The sequence below is a fragment of the Oncorhynchus clarkii genome, chromosome 31, assembly GCF_045791955.1.
Source record: "Oncorhynchus clarkii lewisi isolate Uvic-CL-2024 chromosome 31, UVic_Ocla_1.0, whole genome shotgun sequence".
Lineage (NCBI taxonomy): Eukaryota > Metazoa > Chordata > Actinopteri > Salmoniformes > Salmonidae > Oncorhynchus > Oncorhynchus clarkii.
Genome location: NC_092177.1, coordinates 27,583,223 through 27,603,218, shown reverse-complemented (window position 1 = coordinate 27,603,218; position 19,996 = coordinate 27,583,223). Strand labels below are relative to the sequence as shown.

General features: G+C 45.1%; 1 protein-coding gene across 1 annotated transcript in view; it reads right to left on the bottom strand.

The window, feature by feature from the left end:
• Nucleotides 1-19,776, bottom strand: part of LOC139390623 (amyloid beta precursor protein binding family B member 2-like) — a 58,203-nt gene extending 38,427 nt beyond the window's left edge. The window contains exons 1-8 of the mRNA XM_071137873.1: nt 19,599-19,776; nt 13,500-14,773; nt 12,351-12,532; nt 11,791-11,928; nt 11,334-11,419; nt 10,944-11,001; nt 4,010-4,156; nt 3,790-3,917 (exon numbers count right to left, since the gene is read on the bottom strand). Coding sequence (XP_070993974.1) covers nt 3,790-3,917; nt 4,010-4,156; nt 10,944-11,001; nt 11,334-11,419; nt 11,791-11,928; nt 12,351-12,532; nt 13,500-14,748 — 1,988 coding nt within the window. The 5' untranslated portion in view covers nt 14,749-14,773; nt 19,599-19,776. The remainder of the gene's footprint in view (nt 1-3,789; nt 3,918-4,009; nt 4,157-10,943; nt 11,002-11,333; nt 11,420-11,790; nt 11,929-12,350; nt 12,533-13,499; nt 14,774-19,598) is intronic.
• Between the last annotated feature and the right edge of the window lie 220 nt (nt 19,777-19,996).

Genomic DNA, 19,996 nt, shown 5'->3' with positions numbered 1-19,996 from the left:
AATACATACCGTACCACAACTGCTTCTTTATAAAACAACCAGACATTCATAGCCACAGGAAACCACTGTACCAGACCCAAACCTTTCAACATATCATAGCCCTTGAACATATCTCTGCAGGGTCAAAATGTGCACACTCCTACAGAACTGTACCTTAAACAAGACTCTGAGCCCTGGGGTGTGAATATCATTGAAGGAACCGGCTTTCTCAGCCCAACCACCATTACCAAGTACGCCTGAGTCAGCGACATTACCAGCTCAATATGGAGAGGCTAAGACCATGTCACACCGTAGAATGATAGAGAGGCCCCCATCTCCCCAATGTGGATAAACCAACCAATACATGTTGGTGGAAACACTCTGTCCTTGTACAGTTTTTCATTCTATTTAAAACATACCATCGGAGTAACTACTACAAATGTAATATAGCTGAAATAGAGGTGACCGTATTACACAATAGCAACATAGAGACAATATTTATCTCAATGCTCTCCAGATACTCCCATAATCCCCTGCTTTACAGGATATTCAGTAGCATTGCAGGGGGCACACTGCCTGTCCATCAGGACATCTACAGCACCTGTAGAACAGCCTGACTTCTTCGGGCATGGAAAAATTGCTCTATTGGTATCAAGGGACCTAACGTGTGCCAGATATTCAGTATATTAATTAGGTGTGCTACTAGGTGTAATACGGCTGTATTAAAGGATATTCACTAAGTGTGCTACCAGGTGTAATACATCTGTAATATGCTACTAGGTGTAATATGGCTGTAATACAGAATATTCACTAGGTGTTCTACTAGGTGAAATACGGCTGTAATACAGAATATTCACCAAGTGTGCTACTAGGTGCAATACAGCAGTAATACAGGATATTCACAAGGTGTGCTACTAGGTGTAATATGGCTGTAATAAAGGATATTCACTAGGTGTGCTACTAGGTGAAATATGGCTGTAATACAGGATATTCACTAGGTGTGCTACTAGGTGTAATACAGCTGTAATATGTTACTAGGTGTAATATGGCTGTAATACAGAATATTCACTAGGTGTTCTACTAGGTGAAATATGGCTGTAATACAGGATATTCACTAGGTGTGCTACTAGGTGTAATACGGCTGTAATATGCTACTAGGTGTAATACAGCTGTAGTAAAGGATATTCTCTAGGTGTACTACTAGGTGTAATACGGCTGTAATATGCTACAAGGGGTAATAAGGCTGTAATACAGCATATTCACTAGGAGTGCTACTAGGTGTAATACGGCTGTAATATGCTACTAGGTGTAATACAGCTGTAGTAAAGGACATTCTCTAGGTGTGTTACTAGGTGTAATACGGCTGTAATACAGGATATTCACAAGGTGTGCTACTAGGTGTAATACGGCTGTAATATGCTACTAGGTGTAATACAGCTGTAGTAAAGGATATTCTCTAGGTGTGCTACTAGGTGTAATACGGCTGTAATATGCTACTAGGTGTAATACGGCTGTAATACAGGATATTCACAAGGTGTGCTACTAGGTGTAATACGGCTGTAATACAGGATATTCACAAGGTGTGCTACTAGGTGTAATACGGCCGTAATACAGAATATTCACTAGGTGTGCTACTAGGTGTAATACGGCTGTAATACAGGATATTCACAAGGTGTGCTACTAGGTGTAATACGGCTGTAATATGCTACTAGGTGTAATACAGCTGTAGTAAAGGATATTCTCTAGGTGTGCTACTAGGTGTAATACGGCTGTAATATGCTACTAGGTGTAATACGACTGTAATACAGGATATTCACAAGGTGTGCTACTAGGTGTAAAACGGCTGTAATATGCTACTAGGTGTAATACGCCGTAATACATCATATTCACTAGGTGTGCTACTAGGTGTAATACGGCTGTAATATGCTACTAGGTGCAATATGGCTGTAATGCAGGTTATTCACTAGGTGTGCTACTAGGTGTAATACGGCTGTAATACAGTATATTCATTAGGTGTGCTACTAGGTGTAATACGCTGTAATACAGTATATTCACTAGGTGTGCAACTAGGTGTAATACAGCTGCAAAGAGGACATTCACTAGATGTGCTACTAGGTGTAATACAGCTGTGATAAAGGATATTCGCTAGGTGTGGTACTAGGTGTAATATGGCTGTAATAAAGGATATTCACTAGGTGTAATACGGCTGTAATAAAGGATATTCGCTAGGTGTGGTACTAGGTGTAATATGGCTGTAATAAAGGATATTCACTAGGTGTAATACGGCTGTAATAAAGGATATTCGCTAGGTGTGGTACTAGGTGTAATATGGCTGTAATAAAGGATATTCACTAGGTGTAATACGGCTGTAATAAAGGATATTCTACTAGGTGTAATACGGCTGTAATAAAGGATATTCGCTAGGTGTGGTACTAGGTGTAATATGGCTGTAATAAAGGATATTCACTAAAAGTGCTACTAGGTGTAATACGGCTGTAATAAAGGATATTCACTAGGTGTAATACGGCTGTAATAAAGGATATTCGCTAGGTGTAATACGGCTGTAATAAAGGATATTCGCTAGGTGTGGTACTAGGTGTAATATGGCTGTAATAAAGGATATTCACTAGGTGTAATACGGCTGTAATAAAGGATATTCGCTAGGTGTGGTACTAGGTGTAATATGGCTGTAATAAAGGATATTCACTAAAAGTGCTACTAGGTGTAATACGGCTGTAATAAAGGATATTCGCTAGGTGTGGTACTAGGTGTAATATGGCTGTAATAAAGGATATTCACTAAGCGTGCTACTAGGTGTAGTACGGCTGTAATAAAGGATATTCACTAAGCGTGCTACTAGGTGCAATACAGCTGTAATACAGGATATTCACAAGGTGTGCTACTAGGTGTAATACGCTTTAATACAGTATATTCATTAGGTGTGCTACTAGGTGTAATACGCTTTAATACAGTATATTCATTAGGTGTGCTACTAGGTGTAATACGGCTGTAATAAAGGATATTCACTAGGTGTAATACGGCTGTAATAAAGGATATTCGCTAGGTGTAATACGGCTGTAATAAAGGATATTCGCTAGGTGTGGTACTAGGTGTAATATGGCTGTAATAAAGGATATTCACTAAAAGTGCTACTAGGTGTAATACGGCTGTAATAAAGGATATTCACTAAGCGTGCTACTAGGTGTAGTACGGCTGTAATAAAGGATATTCACTAAGCGTGCTACTAGGTGCAATACAGCTGTAATACAGGATATTCACAAGGTGTGCTACTAGGTGTAATACGCTTTAATACAGTATATTCATTAGGTGTGCTACTAGGTGTAATACGCTGTAATACAGTATATTCACTAGGTGTTCAACTAGGTGTAATACAGCTGCAAAGAGGACATTCACTAGATGTGCTACTAGGTGTAATACGGCTGTGATAAAGGATATTCGCTAGGTGTCCCAGTAAGTGGAATACGGCTGTAATAAAGGATATTCACTAAGCGTGCTACTAGGTGTAATACGCCTGTAATACAGGATATTCACTAAGCGTGCTACTAGGTGTAATACGCCTGTAATAAAGGATATTCACTAAGCGTGCTACTAGGTGTAATACGCCTGTAATAAAGGATATTCACTAAGCGTGCTACTAGGTGTAATACGCCTGTAATAAAGGATATTCGCTAGGTGTTCTACTAGGTGTAATACGGCTGTAATAAAGGATATTCGCTAGGTGTTCTACTAGGTGTAATACGGCTGTAATACGAGAGTATGACATGACCCCCCCCTTCCCGTCCTCCTCACCTGTCGTGGTCTCGGCCAACGCCCCACACACGTATACTGCTGATTGGCTGAGAGTGGAGCAGGCTGTGGTCGTCAGGGTCAACCAGGGTCAGATCACGGTCCTGCAGCACCAGCAGCATGTCCTTACCCTGATGGGACGATCAATATGTCAATATATCAGTCAATGCGCGCACACGGGCACACGCGCACACACACGCACGCACACACACAGTGTCCTCACCTCTCCCCAGACCCCAGCGGAGTCTTGTATGTCCCTCCTACAGTAGGACAGTTGTCTGATACAGTGATGGACTGCCACACTGCTCCTTCCCTCTGTCAGATCTCTCTCTGCCATCTCCACCCAGCCCAGAGAACGCACCGGGAATGACTACAACACACATATATGGATTCATATTCATTTAAAATAATATATACAGACTCTTACCCAGCAGCCCCCCCAACACACACACACACACTGATTAATAAGCACACTTGCACTCATTAGTAGGGGTAATAATAAGACGGTCCGTTAAGTGTATCTGTAGATCTCTGGTAAAATGTGTAATGGGAATACTTTTTAACAGTGGTAGGCTATACTTCAGCAGATAGCATGGGTTAAAACATAACATGCGCTCAAGGGGTGAAAGTAAGGTGGTATAGTGGGGGTACGCAGTACCGGTAAAACATGAGCCTATCACAATAATTAAAACAAAACACTTTTTTTTTAATCATTACCGCATGTCAGAGACATAAAAAATGAGCGAATGGACTTGAAAACTTGTGGTGTAGCCTACGCTCTGAACTGCCATGTGGCTAGATGAAAACATCTACATTATGTCAAGCCAACACAGAGACTCACACAGACAGCAGTGGCCGACACCGAGACTGACACAGACAGCAGTGGCCGACACCGAGACTCACACGGACAGCAGTGGCCGACACCGAGACTGACACGGACAGCAGTGGCCGACACCGAGACTCACACGGACAGCAGTGGCCGACACCGAGACTGACACAGACAGCAGTGGCCGACACCAAGACTCACACAGACAGCAGTGGCCGACACCGAGACTCACACAGACAGCAGTGGCCGACACCGAGACTGACACAGACAGCAGTGGCCGACACCGAGACTGACAGAGACAGCAGTGGCCGACACCGAGACTCACACAGACAGCAGTGGCAGACACCGAGACTCACACAGACAGCAGTGGCCGACACCGAGACTCACACAGACAGCAGTGGCCGACATCGAGACTCACACAGACAGCAGTGGTCGACACCGAGACTCACACAGACAGCAGTGGTCGACACCAAGACTCACAGGGACAGCAGTGGTCGACATCAAGACTCACAGGGACAGCAGTGGTCGACACCAAGACACACACGGACAGCAGTGGTCGACACCAAGACTAACAGGGACAGCAGTGGTCGACATCAAGACTAACAGGGACAGCAGTGGTCGACACCAAGACTCACAGGGACAGCAGTGGTCGACATCAAGACTCACACGGACAGCAGTGGTCGACACCAAGACTCACACGGACAGCAGTGGTCGACATCAAGACTCACACAGACAGCAGTGGCCGACACCAAGACTCACACGGACAGCAGTGGCCGACACCAAGACGCAGTGGACAACAGTGGCTGACACCGAAACGCAGTGGACAACAGTGGCCGACACCGAAACGCAGTGGACAACAGTGGCCGACACCAAGACGCAGTGGACAACAGTGGCTGACACCGAAACGCAGTGGACAACAGTGGCCGACACCAAGACGCAGTGGACGACAGTGGCTGACACCGAAACGCAGTGGACAACAGTGGCTGACACCAAGACGCAGTGGACAACAGTGGCTGACACCGAAACGCAGTGGACAACAGTGGCTGACACCAAGACGCAGTGGACAACAGTGGCTGACACCGAAACGCAGTGGACAACAGTGGCCGACACCAAGACGCAGTGGACAACAGTGGATGCATACATTCTGGCCAAATGCAAATCGCCACAATAACTTTTTTTTGTGTAACAGTTTTGATGTGATTGTTTGACAATCAGATAAAAACATCATGGCTGGTCGTGTTGAAAGTTAAATGACAAATGTTTAGGACTAGGCCCACAGAGATCCTATTGAATTAATAGAGATTCTAAATTGTCCAAGACTTCAGCCACCTTAGTCATAGACTGTTCTCTCTCCTACCACCCGGCAAGCGGTACCGGAGCGCCAAGTCTAGGTCCAAGAGGCTTCTAAATAGCTTCTACCCCCACGCCATAAGACTCCTGAACAGCTAATCAAATGGCTACCCAGACTATTTGCACCCCCCCTTCTACAATACTGCTTCTCTCTGTTATTATCTATGCATACTCACTTTAATAACTCTACCTACATATACATATTACCTCAATTACCTCAACTAACCGGTGCCCCCTGTATATAGCCTCCACATCGACTCTGTACCGGTACCCCCTGTATATAGCCTCCACATTGACTCTGTACCGGTACCCCCTGTATATAGCCTCCACATTGACTCTGTACCGGTACCCCCTGTATATGGCCTCCACATTGACTCTGTACCGGTACCCCCTGTATATAGCCTCAACATTGACTCTGTACCGGTACCCCCTGTATATAGCCTCCACATTGACTCTGTACCGGTACCCCTGTATATAGCCTCCACATTGACTCTGTACCGGTACCCCCTGTATATAGCCTCAACATTGACTCTGTACCGGTACCCCCTGTATATAGCCTCCACATTGACTCTGTACCGGTACCCCCTGTATATAGCCTCCACATTGACTCTGTACCGGTACCCCCTGTATATAGCCTCCACATTGACTCTGTACCGGTACCCCCTGTATATAGCCTCCACATTGACTCTGTACCGGTACCCCCTGTATATAGCCTCCACATTGACTCTGTACCGGTACCCCCTGTATATAGCCTCAACATTGACTCTGTACCGTAATACCCTGTATATATCCTCCACATTGACTCTGTACCGGTACCCCCTGTATATAGTCTCCACATTGACTCTGTACCGTAATACCCTGTATATAGCCTCCACATTGACTCTGTACCGGTACCCCCTGTATATAGCCCCGTTATTGTAATTTACTGCTGCTCTTTAATTATTTGTTTTTCTTATCTCTTACTTTTTTTTTGGGGGGGGGGGGGGGGGGGGGTACTTTCTTAAAACTGCATTGTTGGTTAAGGGCTTGTAAGTAAGCATTTCACTGTAAAGTCATTTGACAAATACAATTTGATTTGATGTGAAATTATATGATTCGGACCATACATTTTTCTGTGCATGTGCACATATAGGAGTTCCCGTACAGGGAAGAAATTAATTCTACTTTCACCCTGGCCCAGTACCCAGTACCCCCCCACCTCACACACACACGTGCAGATTAATAAACACTAATACAAAAAACATACAAATACACACACACTCATACGCACACACATACACACACTCCCACACACTCACGCAAAGGCCCAGGGGATTTGCAGTGTCAAAGTAGCAGAGAGCCAACAGAGTATAGTGTGAGAGAGACTATGATGTATTTTGACAGTTTATAAAATATAAAGGCTGTGGTTCACTGCATCCCAGGGCTTTGACAGAAAGAGAGAGAGAGAGAGAGACAGAGAGAGATAGAGAGAGAGAGAGAGAGAGCGCGACAGAGAGAGAGCCCAGAGCCAGCCCTCCCTCTACCCCACCACATTGTATTCTTCTTCTTTTTAGGGACAGACCCCAGGCTTTTGTTCTCACACACACATGGACAAATGCACAAAGACTGACACACACACAGATGTGTGCGAACACACAGAAATGAAAGCAAGCAAGCATGCACACACGCAATCATGCACACACACGGATATGGACAGACACACATGAACACATTATCCGTTAATGTGTGAAACATTCAACAGCAATTCAACATCTGAATGGTTCCAGGTACATTAGGCCTTACTGTTTTCTCTCTAAACCTTTCCTCTCCTCCTCCTTTTTTCTTCTCCCTCTCTTTACCTTCTGGTCATTCTCACTCAGAGACTGTGTCAACATCAACAACAACAACAACAAACTATGAAGCTATTTTATATTATTATATATTTTATATTTTCGATTTTTCTCGAAATTCAGTGTAGTTTCACTCATTTTTCCCACTTGATTTAGTTGTTTTTATCCTTTTCTAGTTTGATAGAAACCTTTCTATTTTGTTTTTATATCTATTAATTTCAGTTTTAGTTTCAGTTTTAGTACTAGGGACCGGAAGTAGCCTATATATGGGAGGCCAGTACCCATGTGTGTTGTAGGTTATATTTCCTGTTAGCTAGTGATAGTTAGTGATGACTATGGAATCCCAGAAACAGCACTAGATCTGTGGAGGATGTCAGATTGTCTTGGACATAAAACATATATAGAAATCCAGGAAGGGTCCTCTTCAGACAGACAACTTTCCCAACAAATCACGGGTAGGCGGGCAAGCCTGAAAATCAAACTCTTTCAGTAGCCTGTAGGGAGACATACAGTGTAAGAACATTACCATTCCAAACCAAAGACCTCAGGCAAAACCTTTGCTGTGGTTTTAGTGAAGGTAGATGTACAATCTAGCAAAATGCACTCATAAAAAGAACCTCCGCATTCTCCATCTTGCTAGCGAGCAAGCTACAACCTTGTGTCCAGTGGGGATGTTTACACTAGGGCGTGTATGGACAATTTTGATGGGGGCCAGAAAAAATCTGAACTCATCATGAGGGGCAGTAGCGGCTCGTAGGTCTGCTTCGTACCCACATCCATACCCACACATGCAGTCAGAGCCCACCTAAAAAATCTAGAACATGTTAGCTGACATTGACTAACTGGGTTACTGTCAGTGACTGACATAAGACAAAAACTGCTGATTCAAAACCACATTACTATTCTAACTCCCAACAATAATTTGAGACCCCGACTGAGTTCCACCAAAAAAATTATCCGTTGTCCTACAGAAGGGGCGGCACGGGCCTACGGAAGGGGCGGGCCTACAGAAGGGGAGGGCCTACAGAAGGTGCGGGCCTACAGAAGGGGTGGGGCGGGCCTACAGAAGGGGCGAGGAGGGCCTACAGAAGGGGCAGGGTGGGTCTACAGAAGGGGCGGGCCTACAGAAGGGGCGGGGCGGGCCTACAAAAGGGGTGGGTGGGCCTACAGAAGGGGTGGGTCTACAGAAGGGGCGGGCCTACAGAAGGGGCGGGCCGCCAGTTGCCCATCCCTGTGCTTTTTACATTTGTAACATTTTTTAAACCCCATCCCTGTGCTAGGGAAACAAGAGGATAAGGCAATGCTTTCACCAGATAAGGCAGTGACCAACTCCTCCTCTCTGTCCCAACTGATGCAGGTACTTGTACAGATGTGTATGCTGAAACATTGGTACATTGTAGGAGGCAACCCATGTGTCTACAGACTAGGTAGTTAGAGATAGTGATGCACAAGCTAGAACTATTTGAAACATCGCCATCTCTGGGCAGCATTTACCTGCTTTTGCCCTCCAAAACAAACATAATTTATGATGGTTTTTATTTTATTTTAGCTAGTTTCGGAGTCAAAGATTATAGTGTCAGTATAGTTTTCATTTTTGTTAATTATTTTATTTCAGTTTCTTAAATAGATTTTTCAAAATTCGTTTTTGTTTTAGTTTCAGTTTACTATAATAACCTTGCCATGACATCACCCCCCACCACCTCTGTTGGGGAGCATGTGCATACACCATCTATCCAGCAGGGGGAACACTGTGTTAACTAACCTCCAGACGAGCTTCAATGCCATACAACTCTCCTTCCGTGGCCTCCAACTGCTCTTAAATGCAAGTAAAACTAAATGCATGCTCTTCAACCGATCGCTACCAGCACCTGCCCGCCGATCCAGCATCACTACTCTGGACGGTTCTGACTTAGAACATGTGGACAGCTACAAATACCTAGGTGTCTGGTTAGACTGTAAACTCTCCTTCCAGATTCACATTAAGCATCTCTAATCCAAAATTAAATCTAGAATCAGCTTCCTATTTCGCAACAAAGCATCCTTCACTCATGCTGCCAAACATACCCTTGTAAAACTGACTATCATACCAATCCTTGACTTTGGCGATGTCATTTACAAAATAGCCTCCAACACTCTACTCAGCAAATTGGATACAGTCTATCACAGTGCCACCTGTTTTGGCACCAAAGCCCCATTTACTACCCACCACTGCGACCTATATGCTCTGGTTGGCTGGCCCTCGCTTCATATTCGTCGCCAAACCCACTGGCTCCAGGTCATCTATAAGTCCATGCTAGGTAAAGCCCAGCCTCAGCTCACTGGTCACCATAGCAAAACCCACCCGTAGCACACACTCCAGCAGGTATAATTCACTGGTCATCCCCAAAGCCAACTCTTCCTTTGGCCGCCTTTCCTTCCAGTTCTCTAATGCCAATGACTAGAACGAATTGCAAAAATCACTGAAGCTGGAGACTCATATCTCCCTCACTAACTTTAAGCACCAGCTGTCTGAGCAGCTCACAGATCACTGCACCTGTACATAGCCCATCTGTAAATAACCCATGCAACTACCTCATCCCCATACTGTTATTTTTTGTTGTTGCTCCTTTGCACCCCAGTATCTCTACTTGCACATTCATCTTCTGCACCTCTATCACTCCAGTCTCTATCACTCCAGTGTTTAATTACTAAATTGTAATTATTTCGCCACTATGACCTATTTATTGCCTTACTCCCCTTATCTTACCTCATTTGCACACACTGTATATATACTTTTTTCTATTGTGTATGTTTTGTTTATTCCATGTGTAACTCTGTGTTGTTGTTTGTGTCGCACTGCTTTGCTTTATCTTGGCCAGGTCGCAGTTGTAAATGAGAACTTGTTCTCAACTGGCCTACCTGGTTAAATAAAGGTGAAATAAATAAAAGGGGAACTTAAACGTGCCATTTAGTAACAGAGCCATGGCACAGGGCAGTAGTTCACTAAACTACCACTAGGTGGTACTGCTACAGAGAAAGAGATACACTCAATGGGCAGCACATTACGTCATTCCATCCCTCCTCCCTTTCCTCTGGATAGGTGACAGCCTGGTTAGCATTCCATTGTTTTCCTTTATCCAACCTTGTAAAATCAGTGATTATGGAGGTCTCACCTGTCCCTCTGGGTCAATGTAGGCACTGTTGAGGTCCACTGTCTCTAACTGGGCAGGGCTACAGACGGAGAGATAACCATGAGCAAAGACATTCAAGTGTGTGTGTATGATTGAATAACAATGACAAATGGTCAGGAGAAATGTGACGAATGTGCTAAACAGAAATCCAGGCTATGCTGAATGTCTGGCAAACAATGTTGTTGAATACTGGGAAAGGGGGTCTACCTAGTTAGTTGCACAACTGAATGCATTCAACCGAAATGTGTCTTCCGCATTTAACCCAACCCCTAGGTGGTGAGAGGCTGCCTTAATCGACTGTCTGTGTGTTTTATGGTTTGGGTGTGTGCGTGCGAGTGTGCGTGTGCGTGTGCATGTGTGTGTGCGTCTTACTGCAGTCTCAGTGAGGCGTAACGAAGAGTAGCTCCTTCAAAAGCTTTCAGGCTGGGGTCAGGATACACGGGGTAGTCCTTCAGCTCCTAGAGAGAGAGAGAGAGAGAGAGAGAGAGGGGGGGGATAAAAAGAGAGAGAGGGGATAGAAAGAGAAAGAGAGAGGGGATAAAGAGAAAGAGAAAGAGCGAGAGAGAGAGGGGGGATAGAAAGAGAGAGAGGGGATAGGAAGAGAAAGAGAGAGGGGATAGAGAGAAAGAGAAAGAGAGAGAGGGGATAGAAAGAGAGAGAGGGGATAGAAAGAGAAAGAGAGAGGGGATAGAGAGAAAGAGAGAGAGAGATACAATAATATCTTATTCATATTTGATATTTGATATATTGAATTTTGAAGGTACACACATGTGATTTCAGTTGTTTCTGAGCCTGTGTACATGGTGCCGTTAGCAGTGTGTAGTCTTACACTGCAAGTGTAGCTGGTGTTGTCAAAGCCTCTGTCAGGCAGAGGGAGATCAGAGGGAGAGGAGGAGGAGGAGGGAGAGGAGCCGGAGGGAGAGGGCACAGGCTCCAATGAACTGTCTGATACCAAACTGCTAGGTCGCTGCAGAAAGAGGTAGAAAGTGGAAGGAAGAGAGAGAGAGTGAGAGTGAGTGAGTGAGTGAGAGAGAGAGAGAGAGAGAGCCATATGTCCTTTTCAGAGGAACTCTAGTGACAGGATTCAGTGTACATAGTGTGTGTGTGTGTGTGTGTGTGTGTGTGTGTGTGTGTGTGTGTGTGTGTGTGTGTGTGTGAGTGTACGTGTGTTTGGCAGCGTTTAGACAGGCCGCCCAATTCTGATATTTTTTCCACTAATTGGTCTTTTGACCAATCACCTTCAATTTTCTCACATAAGATCTATTTCAGAGCTGATCTGATTGATCAAAAGACCAATTCATGAAAAAAAAGACCAGAGTTGGACTGCCTGTCTAAACACAGCCTTTGAGAGTGTGTATGTATACATTGTGTGTGTGTGTCAGGCCTCACCTCGCTGGGCGTTCTCAGTGTGACTGTGTCGCCCTGCTGTGAGCCAGGGTGTGGGTCAAGGGGTGTCGTGGCGACAGGGCGGTCGTACTGGGTGGTGCCAGTGGGGACGTGCCAGAAATAGACCTCTGATTGGTCTGTGACCTCACGCCAGCCTGGGGGAAGGTCCCCCTCACCCCACACATCTGATGTACCACACAACAACACACATTAACTACACACAGATCACATACACACAAACACTGACATAAACACACACTCATCTGCATACACAGATATATGTGTATATGCATGCAGAGAGACTGACTTAGATACCCACACAAATACACACACACATACTAAAGTGCACACTTACACAACTCAGACACTCAGACACACAGACAGCGGTCTAGGTCAATTCTGAGATGGAAATCCTGTTCTGTTGTCATAGCAACCATTGGGCTCATCCCCTGAAGTAGCTCTCAGAGGACACAGGCTTCTGTCTCCCCTCTATTTGTTTTCTCTCTTTATCTCTCTCTCTTCCTCTCCTCACTTTCACTTTCTGCTCGCTTTCTCTCCCCTTCGACCCCATCTCTCTCCCTCTCGTCCTCCACTGCCTGCAGAGTACGGTGGCTCACAGGGGTCATTAAGGATTCAGCAGTTTCGCTGCAGTCACCGTCATCAAGGAGAGACTTGGTACATTTCCAACCAAGACTGAGTGTTCTAAAATAATTCCAACAGAAAACAAGAGAGAGAGAGAGAGAGAGAGAGACATACCTACAGACAATACTATATGACCAGAGTGCTCTGTGGTTGTAGGTCAGAAGTAGTATACTATAGGGAATAAGTTGTTAAGACAGTATATCTCCCACCAGACTGACCGACCGACCGACAGACAGACAACCAGCCAGTCACTCAGACAAACAAACAAACAGACAGACAGATAGACAGACAGATAGACAGACAGATAGACAGACAGAGACAGACAGACAGACAGACAGACAGACAGACAGAAAGACAGAAAGTATATCTCCCACCAGACAGACAGACCAACAGACAGACAGACAACCAGCCAGTCACTCAGACAAACAAACAGACAGACAGATAGACAGCCAACCACCCAGGCAAACAGACAGACAGCCAGCCAGAAGGTATATCATATAATTCTCTCACCTATCTCCTGTGGGGTCTGAGGGGAGGGGCTCTCCTGGGACAGGGTGGTCCAGCTAGAGTCCTCATCCTCCAGGGGAGACTCCACCTTTGTCCTCAGACTACCCAGCTTAGGAGCTCCTTTCTCTGGGTCCAGGTTGAAGGATGCAGGGGGGGTCTGGAGCAGGAGAGGGGTGCTCTCCTCCCCTCTGGGCTGCTTAAGGGGTGCAGAGGGGGGACGGTGGAGGTACGGGTTCTCATTGCTGGGGTGCAGCTCCACCTTGATCACTCTGGGCGGGGGGGCCTGGGCACTCCGGGAGGGTTTGGGGGGCGTCTCAACCCTGGGTGGATGATCCTGGGTCTGGTTTAAGGCCTCCTTTCTGCCCTGGGGAGGGGGAAAACTCTGAATCTTGTTCTCCTGGGCCCAGTTGAGGTTGTTTTGGGGGGAGATGAGGGGAGATTGTGCCCCCTGTAGCAAAGACTGATTAGCAGTTGGAGAAGCACCCTCTTCCTCTATGTAATCCTCCTGTTTTGGGGTCTGTTTCTCCTCCTCAGGTCTCTCTCTCTCTTTATCCGGGCTAACCTGATCTTTCTCAGGGCAGGAGTGCTTCTCATCCTCTTCCTCCTCTTCCTCTTCTTCCTTGTTGGGACGTTCTTCTTCCTTATTTTCTACACTAGGAGGGTCCACTTCCTTCTCATGGAACTCCAGAAAACTCTTGGTCCTCCGACAGAATGGAGGTGGGGCCTGGGAGTTGTCTTTCTCCCCCTCCAGCCAATCAGAGCTGTATATGGGGGTGATGATATCATCCTGCCCTTTGAACTCTGTGTTGGTCTTACTCTGCTCCTGTTGCTGGGTCTCGGCCTTCCTCTGCAGGTTGGCACCATTCTTCGCCAGCTTGGGGTTGGTGGAGAAGAATGAGGAAGAGGAGGAGGAGTAAAGAGAAGAGGACGAAGAGGACTTGGTGGGGAGGCGCTTGCCACCGGTGGGGGGCTGGTTTTGGGCGGGAGGGGCGAGGGTGTCGCTCAGGCCCATGGCGCTACACACGCTGGTCATGGCGTATCTATGGCGACTCTTGGGTAAAGTGGCAGAACTCCCCGTTTCCATGGCAGTAGGGGACTCCTTTATAACATCACAACCCAATAGTTGGTTGTAGGAGGAGCGCAGGCTGAGGGAGGTGGGAGGGGCGGCAGGGGGACCGCTGCGATTGGCTAGGCCGACAGAGGAAGGGGAGGAGCCACTGCGAGAGAGAGGGGGGGTGTGGACGGACATCATGACTGACGAGGGGTCAAGAGGTCAACTGGAGAGGGATAGAAAAGAGGAGAAAGGGCTCACTAAGAGTACAACAAAACACACACACACACACACACACCAGCTCCATGCTCTCATAGGAATTCAACATCTGATACTGATGACGGCGCCCATTATCCACCACAGTGCTTGAAGGAAACTTGGCCTGAGTCAGGTCTTCTCCATATGTGATGAGTTAGAAGGATTACAGGACTGGGTTGGAGGTATGAGGTAGAAACACAAGACAAGTCAGCATACAGATGTAGGATCTTAATTTGAGCCAGTTTGCTGCCACAGGAAATGTGAATTATTATGTGGATTATAATTAATGGACATTTTTATAGGGGTTGATACATTTTTTTGTAAGGGAAAAATCAAGTCTGACATTTCAAATTCAAAACTTTCAGGAGACATATTAAACTTCAAATACACTATACGTTGAAATTTCCTGCAACAGGGTGATCAAATTAATATCCCACATCTGTATGACTAAGGCAGTCTAAATGAGAAGCACACATGAATAAAGATACTCCGTACGGCTCTATAAAGTCCTACAGACCATCAGGCCCACAGCCACTCCTCTGGCATTGATCTGTTGCCATGGCACTCACACAAAATGAAAAGCCTCAACTATTCAACATTCTGACAACCCATCGACCAATAGCGGAGGGTTTTATTGACGCACTCTGTGGTGTGTTTTATAACTGTGTCCCAATACAGTAACGCCCTCTCTCTCCTTTTTTGTTTCTCACATCTGGTGAATATGTCACAGTTTAAAACAAGGTGCCAAACCTATAACATTTTCTTGACATGCTTGGCAATCATGAGGCTTAGCGCTGTCAATGTATTCATCCACAACCGATACACCATGCCAAGGCTAGAGACAGGCTGTTGGAAGGATTTACGATGCTAGGCCGATGCTGACAAGCTGCAGAGCAGATCCTACTCTCTAGCTGACCCTTTTATGTCCCTGGTGATCAGCTTTGTGCTGTCAGCTGGACCCAGCCAGAGAAAGAGGGAGAGAGGGAGTGCAGAGTACCATTGTCAATTCAGATGTAATCAGGAAGAGGCGGAGCTTTGAGTTTAGGGCTCAGTGGTTTTTTATCATACTCTGTTCTTCAATTCAATCATGCTCCAACAAATGAACACACACACAGACACTTGCACGCACACACACATACACAGGTAAACAAAGACAAATTGCAAGCTTCTTTCATGGTAAGATGGAAAACACGGGACACAGCAGATTTGAAAAAAAGACAAGCCCTTGGAAAAAACAAGAGACTACATTTTAAGACAAAATATCTCCACACAATGCACTTTTTCATGAGGGTCCCTTGTCCTTCTCTGGGTGGTGTTGTTGTGTCAGAGAACACGCAGGCACTAACCTGTAGAGCTTCTGGAACTCTCCATCTCACTCTCAAATATGACACAAAAATAATGTCAACCAGGTCAATCAGACTACACATACGATAGACTAAAATGGTACCAGATACTTAACACAAAACATCTCTCATAAGGACACTTTGTCTCTCTGTACAAAATGACATTAAACCTTCTGCTACTGATTTCAGGACTGTGTTTTTTTTTTTACATTTCTCTCACTATCCTCTCACATAGTAGTTTCCCTGACCTGGGAAAACACCAAAACGGAGGATGCATTTGATGCAGTTGATGATCCAGTTGATAAATGCCTGCTTTCTTTGCAGAAATCTCAGGGCTGGAGAGAGCGCTGTTAGATCCAGACTGAGATAGTGTGTTTTTCCTCTGACTCTGCAAGCCTCAGTTAGCTGAAGGGCATGAGACAAATACAGGAGAGATAGATATAAGAGACCGAGTGAGATGGGACAATGACACAGCAGCTTTCAGCAGGGACATTGAGTTCACACCATCATGCTCATCATGCTCATCATGCTCATCATGCTCATCATGCTCATCATGCTCATCACGCTCAGCTGTTGTCTTACTACACACGTATCATTATGTTCACATCACTTTAGGTCATTCATGAGACTTTACCAAACATGATACCATGACCCATATTACAGGACGTCACCGAGCAGTGTCGTCATTTACAGCAGAGAAACGTCTAGAAGACTGTCCCCTGGCCACAGATTCATCTTCGACTTAGTCCCGGACTAAAAAGCTATTTCAATGGAGATTCTCAACTGAGCATGCTTTTTAGTCCGGGATTGGGCTTAATCTGTGTTCCAGAAACCAGCCCTCAGAGTTACTGCAGGAATAAGGAGTTGACGTTGAAAGAATAATCATAGACTCCTGTAGATAACATACGGTCCGGCATGAGATACAGCCTTCTACATACCGTAGGTGGGACAGGTGTCAGGGAATAATCATAGACTCCTGTAGATAACATACAGTCCGGCATGAGATACAGCCTTCTACATACCGTAGGTGGGACAGGTGTCAGGGAATAATCATAGACTCCTGTAGATAACATACAGTCAGGCATGAGATACAGCCTTCTACATACCGTAGGTGGGACAGGTGTCAGGGAATAATCATAGACTCCTGTAGATAACATACGGTCAGGTATGAGATACAGCCTTCTACATACCGTAGGTGGGACAGGTGTCAGGGAATAATCATAGACTCCTGTAGATAACATACAGTCAGGCATGAGATACAGCCTTCTACATACCGTAGGTGGGACAGGTGTCAGGGAATAATCAGACTCCTGTAGATAACATACGGTCAGGCATGAGATACAGCCTTCTACAAACCGTAGGTGGGACAGGTGTCAGAGCAGCACTCACAACAAAAGCAGGTTAGAAGTTAGTTCCAAAGGCGAGAAATTTTCCCTCTAATTGCTTGTGGCACTGAGCAAATTTTAGGTCTTGCGAGCGGAAACTTGAACGTTGTGAGAATTTTGTGCAACTGCCGCACGTTTACAGTAAACACTGAGGCTGTACCCGTACAGTTTTAGACAGTGGCCAATATGCTATTGTGGCTATTTAGCATAATGTAGGCCTACCAACAAAACCAATGGAGCAAATCCCATAACATTTTCACATGGAAATAGCTTTTTGATTTCTATGATATAGCCTATAGTTACATATATGTGGTGTTCAATGCAGACCTGCATTGCATGAGACTTTTAAAAACGTTTTTACCTGATGAACAGTTCTTTGCTGCCAATGACTGGAACGAATTGCAAAAATCCCTGAAGCTGGAGACATATCTTCCTCACGAACTACAAGCATCAGCTGTCAGAGCAGCTTACCGATCACTGCAACTGTACACAGCCCATCTGTAAATAGCCCACCCAGCTACCTCATCCCCATATTGTTGTTTCTTTCACTTTTGCACTCCAGTATCTCTACTTGCACATCATCATCTGCACATCTATCACTCCAGTGTTAATGCTCAATTGTAATTATTTCGCCACTATGGCCTATTTATTGCCTTACCTCCCTAATCTTACTACATTTGCACACATTGAATATAGATTTTTTTTTTAAATGAAGGGCTTGACATTAATTCATGTTTTCTTTACTTGGTCTGTAACACCATGGGCCAAATTGGTGACTGTAAATTGCATTGTATTGTGTTGTATAATGCAAGAAATCACTTTAAAAATAAAAGTAATTATTATTACCATACAGAGAATTAGAACTACCCCTCTCTCTATTGGCTTATTTGCATATTCAAGCCTGTCTCCAAATACAACATCGCCCCTTTAATTATGACATTAGCTTTTTATCTGACTGACTTTTTAAAGATATCTTAAAATGTAGCCTACACGTTTGTGACATATACTTATCTATAACTGGGCAAATAACTAGCAAAGAATATCAACAAATGTGCACACACGCGGCTCTGAGATCTGATCTGAAAATCGCATTCACTCGCGGGAAAGGCCGCTTGCGGGCTACCAGCGCCAATAGAATTATACTTCGTTGTGCTCTGGCTTTGCCTACAACAAAAGCACAGACTCAATCTGGCAAAGTTAGCGTTGTCTGGTTTTGTTGCATTGAAAATGGGCTGATATAATGTTGAATCGATCACAGAAAAAAAACGTTGAGTCTATATAGTGCAAACTAATGGGTCGAACTCAGTGAAGTTCAATATCTTGCGTCTCTGCGCTGCAGTTCTGGAGGAGGTACGCGGCCGCGCACAGCTTTGAGGGAACATTGAAGGTGAGTTCACACATCTCAATAGCAATAGGAACGAGAGATGGGTTGTTATATGCCTTTCACACACACTGGTGAACAGATGCTGCTATAGCATCGATATGAATATTTAAAACAGTCACCTCAAATACTCTCTAATAGATCTGTATTGGAGACTATATTACTGAAACGGGCTTGGGGATACTCCTGTTAAGGAATATTCAAATAGAAAACACTTTACTTGAATTTGTGTAGGCCTCGAAGGTAGGCCTAACTATTTTTCAAACGGTGTGGTAGGCTAATAACTGGAGTTGATTAATACATGATACTACATATTTCAGACATATGCCGCCAACATAAAGCTTCAATTAAAATGCTAGAACATTTCAACGTATAAAAGATGACACTAGATGGGTGGAGTGTTTGTATCCTCTTCTCGTTACATTAGCCTAGACCTTTAATAACCTTATGATCCGTTCTGCAGCCTCACCTAGTTCAATAAATCAAGCAGAAATGTCCTATGTTGCAAAGTGAACAGCAATCTGTTGCGAATTCTGGAAACAAGCTAGAAGGCAGTAGGCTATACATATCAGACGCAGTTAATCTTCTGACGTCTCTCTCCCACCCAATATTCTCCCCATCACGTCACCGCTCTGGAAGGCGAACGCGCACCGCACACACACTTTACTTCGTTCATTCACTCACCGCGTTTGACAATCGTGCTTCTATGCCACGACGACACACCAACGACGACACTGATATAGGACAGAGAAGTGACTCCGGCTTTTTAAGCTCGAGTCCTCCCGTAGCTACCCGTATCAGATCACATCACTCTCTGGTCTCCTCCCGTGCTGGTACCTAAAGCTAATCTCTCTGCGCCACTGCCTCCCAAGCGCCCAGGACCCAATCAGAGCGCTGGATGCAGGACGCTGTGTGCGCAGAGCTGTTCGGAAGAGACGCAGAGCCAGAGCACCATCATAAATCTGCTATTTTGTTTTTTATAGCGTTATTCAACTGATGTAATGAAACACTGACAATTGATCAACTCTTTTGCATAGAGTACCATTTTGGCACCCATGTAAAAAGTGATTGATCGAAGGGAT